At 37.2% G+C, this 11,948-nt stretch overlaps 1 protein-coding gene across 1 annotated transcript; it reads left to right on the forward strand.

The window, feature by feature from the left end:
- Positions 1–4,318: 4,318 nt before the first annotated feature.
- LOC127500299 (extracellular calcium-sensing receptor-like) lies at positions 4,319–10,364 on the forward strand. The gene is made up of 6 exons (XM_051871390.1): positions 4,319–5,262; positions 5,467–5,761; positions 5,991–6,776; positions 6,929–7,150; positions 7,474–7,597; positions 9,382–10,364. The coding sequence occupies exons 1-6, from the start codon at positions 5,039–5,041 to the stop codon at positions 10,284–10,286; spliced, it is 2,556 nt and encodes an 851-aa protein (XP_051727350.1). The 5' UTR covers positions 4,319–5,038; the 3' UTR covers positions 10,287–10,364.
- The last annotated feature ends 1,584 nt before the right edge of the window (positions 10,365–11,948 follow it).

The raw sequence follows: 11,948 nt of genomic DNA on the forward strand, positions 1-11,948 counted from the left end.
TAGGGATATACATGTATACCACGTCACATTAGCTTAAGCTAATGCTAAAACACGTCATTAACATTCATTTGGAATGACACGGACATACGAGTAAACATCGCACTTCTGCTTGTTTCACACTAATCTCTACATAATCAACATACAAATAATTTAGAGACTTAGAAATCATCTTTACATTACTTTTCTCCGACTTTGAGGCACTGAATCTCCCGGGATAGCGAGAAGCGTCCGTTTGCATCAGAGGTTAGAGAGAAAAGAAAAAGATTTCGAACGTGCAGGATATAATAATCGCGCGACGGCGGAGATTTAGTGACGTCAGGCGCGATCTCATTGGATACTTAATAATGTGAGAATATTATTGGAGAATTTTGAAACCTTCAATATTTTATACATATATATTTATATTATATACAATTTTATGTAATTAGTAAAATTAGGGTTACGAGCGTCAAACGCCCGAAACGCTCTATTCGCGCCGCCTCATTTGCGCGAATCGCGCCGCAGGATGTCTATTCGCGTCTTTGCATTGACTTAACATGTAAATCACTCGCGCTTAACGCTTCATTCGCGTCTGGTGTGAACGCACCATTAGCACGTAACATGAAACTATCTATGGAAAGTGTGGTAGCTGCTGTCTCGCTTCGTCCGACGAAGCTTCTTTCACAGGGTTTTGACTGTTTTATTTTTACTAAACACCAGATGGCGCTGTTTTCGAGACTATCGAAGCTTTGAATCTTTTCCTGGAACAATGAGGGGAAAGCCTCAGTGCTTCATGAGGCTTCATCTGCCCATCACTAAACTCACCAAATCCCGAGTTTCACAGTTTGATAAACACCCGCTTTCAGATTCAGAGAACGATTTATCATCATCAACCATAAAGTACTATAAAGTTACTCATAACCATATTAAATGAATTATAACAATATAAACCTTTTTAATCCCTTCTGTATCGCTCTTTCGTCTCGTGTTCAGCGCGGTTTTTGCACTTAAGTCATCTGCTTACGTCATACACAACTCGTGTATGTGTAATACATCACACGTTCTGCGCTCAATTATATTATAATATTGCTTATTTTTATTTATACATAATTAATTCACAGTGCATATTAATAGATTGTTTAAACTTTTTAGTTAAAAGTGTAACTATTAGAATATACAATTATATTATTTATTTTCTTTAAAGGTACTGCAGGATTTAAAAATGTTTTGCAGGACATAAGGCCACGAATTTAGTAGATAAAGTGACGGTCTCTGTAAAAACCGCTTTTTTTTCAACATCGCATCATTTTACGTCACGAGGGGGAGTCGTTCGCCGAGCTCTGTGTTGACTCGGTGCAGAGTAGGTTGGTATTCAGTATAGCGGTCGTGAATCAGTGTGTTTTCGGTAGTTTTTGTATTCTATTTATCATCGTCATGGTAAATGATTGTGTTTGTGGAGGTTGCACAAACTCCAGCCTGTCAGGACATCGAGTCCAGAGGTTTACTAACAAGAAAAGGACGCTATCTTCCGTGCCTGGGTGTGTTTTGTGCAGGTGAAGAGACGGGACTTCACTTCTGCATAGCTTCGAAAAACGCGTTTATTGAGGATTATCATCCCGGTGATATTATGGAGTTCAACATTGTAATACTACTGTAAATGATTATATTAAATGAATAAACTGGACACGCGATGCTTCTTCACCGTTTTTACGTTAATCAATTTCAACACTGATGAATACAAATATGTAGGCCTACACAAATGCATACGGTCTCACACTCACACAAAACAGTTTTGAATTATGTGCTGGTAATGTAAATACTCCAATTTGATTCATGCCATGTATGTACTTTTAAGTTCACTCAACATACTCACGACAACATACATCCTCACACTATCAGTGAATGGGCACGGAATAAACTCATCATAACACAGAAATAATGAATAAAGGACATGAAACACATTTAATAACACTACTGTCTGTGGTTCGGCCGCCGACAGGAGAACTTAAATCAGGTGAGCCGACTCACTACACATAACGACGCGTGTTAGATGATTTTAAAAATACAAACTATTATTTCATTATATTTCAACATAACCATACATCGCTAGATAGGTAATGAACATAATTTAGCTAATATAATTTATTTACGGCTGAAATGTTGCACGTATATGTAACAAGCAAAGAATTTATCATAATGTACTTTAAATAACATTGCAAGTAATGTCAGAAAGATATCGGCTCTGCTTTTGTTCATAAATACCAGTAGTGATGTTGTACAATGAGGACGTTGTCACGTCGCCAGAAATAGAGTCATAAGTGTCCAATGTGTAGTGAACCAGCGTCCTTTACTGTCCTTACCAGTGCCCGAATTCGTGTACACGATATACTGATTCACGAGCTCGGGAGCAAGGGGGCTGATTGAGACACACCCAGAGTTTCGCGTGCGCAAGAGAAATGTATCGCGTGCTCATGAGAAACTTTCATGTAACTTATGTCGTGCGCAAGCGTTACAATTTCCGGTTAGTGTATACTATAACCTATTTCATTTGTGCGTCACTGCCTATGAAGAAAGCGAGAGTATGGATGCACATGAACTAATAAAGCTGTATTTGCTCAAATTCTGGCTTTCTTAGACCAGTTCGTCTAGGATGAATCCAGCTAATTATTCGTTTTAATTTTTTTAAACAAGTGCCTTCCTTTATATCTAAAGTCCTTTAATACGTCTATGGCTCTGCTTGCAATGAGCGCTGTTAGAACTGAATGAAGAAAATAAGCATTTCTCTGCCACCTGTAAGGATGCGTTAAATCCGACAAAGTGGTTTAATAAAGGGGCGTTTGATCTTGTGAAATACGAAATTTTAGTAGGCCTACGTATTACAGTTCCAGTATTTTTATATGGGACAATATAAATATGGTCTACTGCCCTAACGAAATACAAAGTTTTATCATTTTTACCGTACCAATGTTTTTTTCATGAACCATTAAACGTGGCATTATGACAATGCACACTGAGCCCATTTCCCAGCGCGATTTCTTGGATGCCACAGAGTTAAATTCGTTAAAATGGACATGAGTCCTTTAAATATGACGCACTGCCCTAACGAGAGCCACATTTTGAGCACTTTTTACTGTATCAGCCTTTTTTTTTAAAGAACAATGCACACAGCCATCAGCCCACTCATGTCGCGGTTTCCCGGCCGTCACAGAGAATGCTTAAGCAGACATAAGGCCGTGATATAAACTGCCCTACGAAAGCCACATTTCAGCAAAACGTTATTAATTCATACACATCCATACTCTCATTTTCTTTATAATTTTGAGCAAATAGATCTTCATTAATTCATGCACATCCATACTCGCATTTTCTGCATAATTTTGAGCAAATAGGTCATTATTAATTCATCCATATAGGCTACTCGCATTTTCTGCATAATTTTGAGCAAATAGATCTTTAATAATTCATGCGCGTCCATATCTTCTTCTTTATAATTTTCAGCAAATAGATCTTTATTAATTCATGCGCGTCCATACTCTTTTTCTTTATAATTTTGAGCAAATAGATCATTAATAATTCATCCATAGGTTACTCGCATTTTCTTTATAATTTTAAGCAAATAGATCTTTATTAGTGCATGCACATCCATACTCGCATTTTCTGTATAATGTTGAGCAAGTAGATCTTTATTAATCCATCCATACTCACATTTTCTTCATAATTTTGAGCATAGATCTTTATTAATTCATCCATACTCGCATTTTCGTCATAATTTTGAGCAAATAGATCTAGTTCACGTGCATGCGTACTCTTGCTTTCTTCATGACGCACAAATGAAATAGGTTTTAGTATAAACAAACCGGAAATTGTAACGTGTTGTTGTAATCGTGCGCACGCGATACGTTTCTCATTTGAAAACGAATGATAAACTTTCATTGTATGAAGGTCAAACTTTGCAATTAATCATAGAATCATTTGAACGATTTGAACCGTGGTGGTGTCTGGTCCGTATGGATTAACAATCCCTATACTCGACATTGCATATCCTGCGATGTGACTATCGCGGATGCGCACATCGTGATTTCGATGCTAAAACGTTACAGTCCTAAGGAGATGGATTCAGTCAGCCTTCGAATGCGGCCTTTGAAGGATGCAGCCGAATTGGGACACAGCTAATGAATGTTGGGATGGTTGTTGTTGTATCACGGACTGTATTCAGTCTAACACAAGTTGACTGCTGTTGTTTATACCTGATAGTACAAGTTGGGTTTGTTGTATTCAATAAGTAGGCCTAGTGTATGCAACTAAATTTAAATTAACCGTCCATTCTATTAATAGTAGGAGAGAGTGGGGTAAGATGACCCACCCCTGTATCTCGGTAACCGTACACTTTTATTGCAATGTGACCATATATTTTGGAACCATCCATCATTTCTGTCAGACTATGTAAAGGAGACGCACATGGGAGGCTTAAGGCACCCATTTACTTTAAAAATTTGTCAAAGTAAAATTTTAACATAATAGGTGTAATGGCTGTTTTATCAAAGCAAATTTGTCCATGTCTAAATATATATTGCATTTTGATGATATAGCAATGTATAAAACCATGCAAATCATTTAGCTAAATATTAGCGTTTTTTTTTTTTTTTTTTTCAAAATGGCAGCTATGGGGAAAAAGTGAGCCAAATGCTGTGGGGTAAATTGAGCCAGAGTTTTAATTCACCCCACCTTAAGGCACTGAAGTTTTCACTGAAATTAAATCTCTTAAGTATAAACTGGTATAATTACAAATTGCAGTGAGCCAAGCACATATTGACCTTGATTACATTTAGTTTTGGGTTGACAGGTGACCTTAAAGAAGACAAGTCATGGTTTTGGTGTTTTGAAATGTAATGATACACTTATGAGACACATTCTCTCACCATGATTGACTGATATGAAATAGTAACCACACCCTTTCCTGCATGGAGTTACAACATACAACAGTAGTGGTTAGTGGATATATAAAACATGGCTTAATGCTGACCTCACATTTGGAGTGGATGCTTGCCTAGCAGAAGAAATGCATGTTAATCTTGTATTGACAGTGGTGTGTATTACCAGGCTCTGTCCTGCAGTGTGTGGGGTTAATTTAGGCACCTGTATCCTCCAAGGTGACCCTCAGCCCCCTGCTCTCTTTAAGGATGGAGACTTTATTATTGGAGGGGCTTTCACCATTCATTACTATATGAGGACAGAGAAGCACACCTATACTAGACGGCCACAACCACTAGAGTGCATTGGGAGGTTAGAGTTTGACAAAGCTAAATACAATCCTTAACTGAACAGGGTTGAATGGGCTCAATTAATTGTGCTGAAATTATGTTCATAATTGTCTTTTTTCTTTATGTAAACTGTGTTAATGAGAATTATACAAGCAAAACTTTCACTAAGGTGCATATTTAATTACTATTTATTATAATATAGTTTTTCATTTGTGTTTTTCAACAGCATGGACTTTAGGGCACTGCGTTTTGCTCGTGTCTTACAGTTCGCCATCAAAGAGATTAACAACAGCTCTGATCTCTTACCGGGCATCACATTAGGGTACCATATATATGACTCTTGTGCCTCTGTGCCAATGGTAATGAAAGTAGCATTTCAACTAGCCAACGGGCTAGATCTGGTATTTAACGACACTGATTCCTGTGCAAAATCTGCTGCAGTTCTCGCACTAGTTGGAGAATCTGGTTCCACTGCGGCTATAAGCACTTCAAGACTTTTCGGTTCTTTTGGAATTCCACAGGTGCGTGCTCTATATTGCTATTTCTTGATCTTGTTCTTGAAATGTTGGCACTGTGACAATGTGAAAATACTTGTAACATCGGACACATATGACATTTGTGTCACTGCAGATAGTACACATGTTAATGTGATTGTAAAGTATGGGATTCGAGTAATGAAATTATTTTAAATGTCCTTTCATGTTAAAGAAAAAAATAGCTTTTTTTTCCCCTCTTAACGGTGCTCTCTAGGTGAGTCATTATGCAACGTGTGCGTGTCTCAGTGACAAGCGGCAGCATCCTACTTTCTTCAGGACCATTCCCAGCGATCACCATCAAGCAGCCGCACTTGCACGGATGGTCAAGCGCTTCGGATGGACGTGGATTGGGGCTGTGCGCAGTGATTCAGACTACGGGAACAATGGCATGGCATCATTCCTGAAGGCTGCGGAGGAGGAAGGAATCTGTGTAGAGTATTCTGAGGCCTATTACAGGACCCAGCCGCGCAGTAAACTGAAAAGAGTCGCTGATGTCATTCGTAGGTCAACAGCTCGTGTAATAGTTGCCTTCATGTCCGTTGGTGATATGAGATTTCTCCTAGAAGAGCTGAGTCAGCAGCCTCCTCCTCCAATGCAGTGGATTGGCAGCGAGGCGTGGGTTACAGACCCACAAATGCTGCGGTTTAATTTGTGTATCGGTGCCGTGGGCTTTGCAATCCCGCGGTCTGTTATCCCGGGTTTTCGTAACTTTCTACTTGACCTGTCTCCAGCGAAGGTGCTGAAATCTCCATTGCTGACAGAATTCTGGGAAAGCTCATTCAGCTGTAGTCTAAAACAGCAGACAGGTTCTTCTACTGCTATGCCTGCATGTAATGGCACAGAGGATCTGCGCGCATTACACAACCCGTACACAGACACGTCCCAGTTGCGGATCACTAACATGGTGTACAAAGCCACATATGCTATAGCTCATGCCCTCAATGGCATTGTCTGTAACGAAAAACGATGTAGCAAAAACATCAAAATTGAGCCCCATAGGGTAAGTTTTCTCATCTTGGAACAACTGAACTAAATATTACAATACATGTAGGCCTGCTATACAATATCTAGGCTATATAACCACACCCAATATTTCAGTAGGCCTACTGATTATCAGCAAATTACAACGAGTTTTTTATGCACATCATGCAGGTTTTTGATCAGCTCAAACAAGTGAACTTCACCAAAAATAATTATTCTGTTTCGTTTGATTCCAATGGAGACCCTGTGGCCACCTATGAACTTGTGAATTGGCAGCTTCAGGGAGATGGTTCAGTTGATTTTGTGACAGTGGGTCAATATGATGCATCCCAGCCTAAAGGCCAAGAATTCAGTCTAAGCAGAACTATCATTTGGTATGATGGCAGTGAAAAGGTATAGCTGCAATGTGATGTCTATAATTACATCAAGGATGGGCAGCTTCGGTCCTGAAGGGCTACTGTCCTGCAGAGTTTAGATCCGACCCTAATCAAACACACCTGAAGCTAAGCAATGTCTTCAGGATTATTAGAAAGCTATATGCAGGTGAGCTTTGTATTGGTGTTGCAGCTAAACTCTGCAGTACAGTGACCATCCAAGACTGAAGTTTACCATCCCTGAATTACATTATAAATATTTATAAATAATTTTAAATAATTTGCAGTAGCCTTCCTTGGTTAATTTTTGACCTTGATGCTCTGTGTTCCTGTCACCTGCAGGTGCCTGTGTCTGTGTGCAGTGAGAGCTGTCCTCCAGGTACTAGGAAGGCTGTGAATAAGGGAAGGCCTGTCTGCTGCTATGACTGCATTAACTGTGCAGATGGAGAGATCAGCAATGAGACAGGTTCTTTTTACTGGACATTCTTGAATTAATCATACATACTACTGGGTCAATGCTATATGAGAGTCTGTTTTAAAATATTTTAAAGATCTAGCTTGAAAGACATGTAAAGTTCTTAGAAATATTTGCTTTTATTATTTGTGTCCTTGTTACAGTGTTTTTATACAATTATAAGCTAAGTGATATTAATGTGATATTAATTAACAACATACATACTATAGTAAAGGTTAGTATTTGGTTTAGGTGCTTGTAATTATTCATACTTTACCGTTATTTCTACGGTAAGTAGAACATGCATAACAAGGGCACTGAAAAACATAGTGTTATCAAATAATTTTAAACCATATTTTTATTTTAATATTTGTATTTATTTTTAAGGGGAAAAAATGAAACAACAATAAAAAAGTAATGATATTTCCTTTACACCTTACACACATGTGATTTAATAAATGTGATTGTACATAATCTTTATTTTAAAAAATGTAAAATATATTTCTCAAGGTAGTGTTTTTAAAAAAAAAAGTAATATCATGAATTAATAATTTATAAACATCATTAAGATTATTTTTATTGACTTATACATTTTTATTTATTTATAATGTATAGCATTTAATAATTTTTTCTAAGATTTTTCTCGTAGTCATGACTTCATGTTGAGGGAACGATATCTATTTCTCATGGCCACGAGTTAAATGTGTAAACAACCTGCGTGACCATAGCAACCTGGAATTATCAGAAATGGATAAGCCTATAATAATATTTATTTCTAAGTAAGAATGACAAAATAAGGGTGGAATTAAAAAATTATTATTTTAATATATTATAGCCTATTGTATTATACGCAATGCTGCCTATAGACAGCATTCAAATGAAGTTTGTTATTATCAATAAATGATAAAATAATATGTAACATAAAATAATTTAGGCCTACAAGAAAACATTTTTATCTATCCCATCTCACAGCCTTTTAAATCCATTCACTGATCGTACAATTATTATTATTATTATTATTATTATTATTATTATTATTATTATTATTCCTATTAAACCTAAATAAAATGGAATATGTTAAATTCCCCTAAAGTGAACCTCCCGTAAAATTCCAGTGCACCTACAGAAATAAACTCATATAATCAAAGCTTTATTGGCATGACTGTTGTGTATTTCCAGTGTTTAAAAAACACATGGTACTATAAGCAGGCTATTAGATAATACATAACATTAATTGGGTAAAGATAATACAAATAACAAACAAAATTATGTTTATATCAGTGAATGGAAAAAAAAAAAAAAAAAAAAAAAAAAAAAACAGTCATACATCATCCAGGTAACCACACACAGTATTAAGAACCTATGGTTCGCATACTTCTGAACGGGGTAATTTTAATAAATTTAGATTATTTTTTTTTCTTGTCCACTATATCTTATCTTTTATGTAAAATATCTTACTCAGGACAGTACTAAACAAAAAATAACATGCATTTTGAATGATCTCTCTTATTTTGTTAAAATTATTCAGATTTTCGCAGATTCTTTAAGTGGTTCACATACTTTTTCTTGCAACTGTATATATATATATATATATATATATGTTTTTTGACTCCTTTAATAATTTGTAATTATTCTAAGGAACATGCTCATCATAGAGAGGGTTATTCAAGTCATTGTATGTTTGGATTACATTTTTATGTATTTTTAACAAATAATTTACAGGACAAAATGACCATATGGGTTGTTCATTCCAAAACAGTGTAATCTTATTTATTTTTATTTTACAGATTCTTTAGATTGTCACAAATGCCTACCTGAGTACTGGCCTAATAATGAGAAGAACAAGTGTCTTCCTAAACCGGTGGAGTTTCTATCCTGGAATGAAATCCTTGGGATTATACTGGCTGCTTCCTCTATTTCAGGCTCTTTAGTGGCTTTGAGCATTACTTTGGTGTTATACAAAAACAGGGCTTCTCCTATAGTAAGAGCCAACAACTCAGAGCTGAGCTTCCTGCTGCTCTTTTCATTGACTCTGTGTTTCCTCTGTTCACTTACTTTCATCGGTCGGCCCACTGAGTGGTCCTGTATGCTGCGTCACACAGCATTTGGTATCACTTTTGTTCTCTGTATCTCCTGCGTTCTTGGGAAAACAATAGTGGTATTAATGGCCTTCAAGGCTACACTTCCAGGAAGTAATGTTATGAAATGGTTTGGGCCTCATCAACAGAGACTCAGTGTTTTTAGTTTCACTCTTGTACAGGTTCTTATATGTGTGCTTTGGTTAACAATATCCCCACCTTTTCCCTACAATAATATGCAACACTACAAAGAAAAGATAATTCTAGAATGCAGTTTAGGATCAGCTATTGGTTTCTGGGCTGTACTGGGTTATATTGGCCTTCTAGCTTTCCTTTGCTTTATCTTAGCTTTTCTGGCCCGGAAGCTGCCTGATAACTTCAATGAGGCTAAATTTATCACATTCAGTATGATCATATTCTGTGCTGTTTGGATCACATTTGTTCCAGCTTATGTCAGCTCTCCAGGGAAATTTACTGTAGCTGTGGAGATATTTGCCATTTTAGCTTCAAGCTTTGGTCTGATTCTCTGTATTTTTGCTCCTAAGTGTTTCATTATTGTATTTAGGCCAGAGCAGAATACTAAAAAACACTTAATGGGTAAAGCATCAACAAAAGTCCACTAAGACACACAACTCTATTAGATACCAATTATTGTTAGATATCGCACATACTGTGATTTACTGTGTCAGCTCTCATGCCGATATAAATGTATTTACCGATATAAATTTATTTAACACCTTGAATTTCATGGTAATACATTATGATAAACGTTTTCTGTTTTATACTAAGCATTGACATTATAATAGATGTAATAGATGTATAATTGTGTGCACTTCATTCAGTTCAACACTATAAAATAAAACACTTTTAATTCAACATTGCTTTATAATATTCTAACACTTGTAATTAGGGGTGTAACGATTCACTCGTTTTCTCGATGCATCGATTACAAATCCTGATGATGCATATGAATTGATCTTGAAACATGAATCGTTCATTTAGGCAGATTATCGATGTAAAATGCTAAGAATCAGATTAGTTGCGATTCTATAGCGATTCAGTGCTTTAAAATATATAAACATTAAATTACTACATGCGCGAATTGATGGAGACGTTGTGCGCCGTCATTTGCGCCCTCCCTCATATGGCAAGCCAAAAGGGTCAGAATTACGCTGTCACGGTTCCAGTCATTCCCGAACTCCATTTCCCACAATCCTCCCTGGTTATCACCTGCACTCACTCTACCAATCAGTAATCACCACCCAGCTGCAGCACATTACCTGGACTATTTAAGCCACTCACATCCACATACACGACTTTGTGAGGTCTTACTCCCGTAGCAATTTTGAGCGTCTGTCTGTCTGTTCCCCGTGTACGATTCTCTGCTGCCTGCCCTTTGGACTATTCGCTCTGTTTTGGATTTACACTTGTTATCTGCCAGCCCTGACCCATTGCCTGTTCCTCGACTACAATTCTACCTGCTCTCTGCCATACCTGTCTGCTGTTGTTCTGCCATTGCCTGTCTGACTACGAACTCTGTTTAATAAAAGCTTGCAAATGGATCAAACCCTGAGTCCCGCCTCGTTACATACGCTATAGATTAATCGCATTTACAGTCAAACGCCATCAAATACGGCTTTTAAACAATATTTGCACCGCAAAATACTCCGTTGTGATTACAAACGCCGTAAAAAAACGCGCGAAAATACGTCAATGACACCGTATTTAAAGGCGTTTTAGTGTGCATGAAAAGCGCCGCTTTTTACGCCGTCCATCTTGCCATATGATGCCGTTAAAAACGGCGTTTTGCTTATAGTATAATGAGTCACGCCCACTGATTTCCACAGCCAGTAGGTTTGAAAGGTTTTCACCCAATCAATGGTAAACTGAGTCAGACCAGACCAATTCAGCACGGATCATTTTAGCCATAAAGGAGTGCCTATGCATTGATAGGATATATTTATGTACAATAGCCTATAACTTTTTGGATATTTTCATCTCTTCTAACATTAAACATATTAATTAAAGATTCACTTTCATGATCAAAGGGGCAGGGGCTAAAAGTTCTCCCTTCACAGTCAGTCTTTGTCATAGACCAGAAACCTTATGTTTTATCTTTTAAGATTATGGAAATTATTTTGCGATCACCTTTGTTGCACATGAAATGGAGCGCGTCTCATAAATAAACCTAAACTCAGGAACTGTGTGTGAGTGAGTCCAAGAAGAATAGCACAGGTTTTAGCCAGATTGCAAACACTACTTGCTGGCCCTCCAAAACAATGCTG

Source organism: Ctenopharyngodon idella, chromosome 18 (genome assembly GCF_019924925.1).
Source record: "Ctenopharyngodon idella isolate HZGC_01 chromosome 18, HZGC01, whole genome shotgun sequence".
NCBI classification, from domain to species: domain Eukaryota; kingdom Metazoa; phylum Chordata; class Actinopteri; order Cypriniformes; family Xenocyprididae; genus Ctenopharyngodon; species Ctenopharyngodon idella.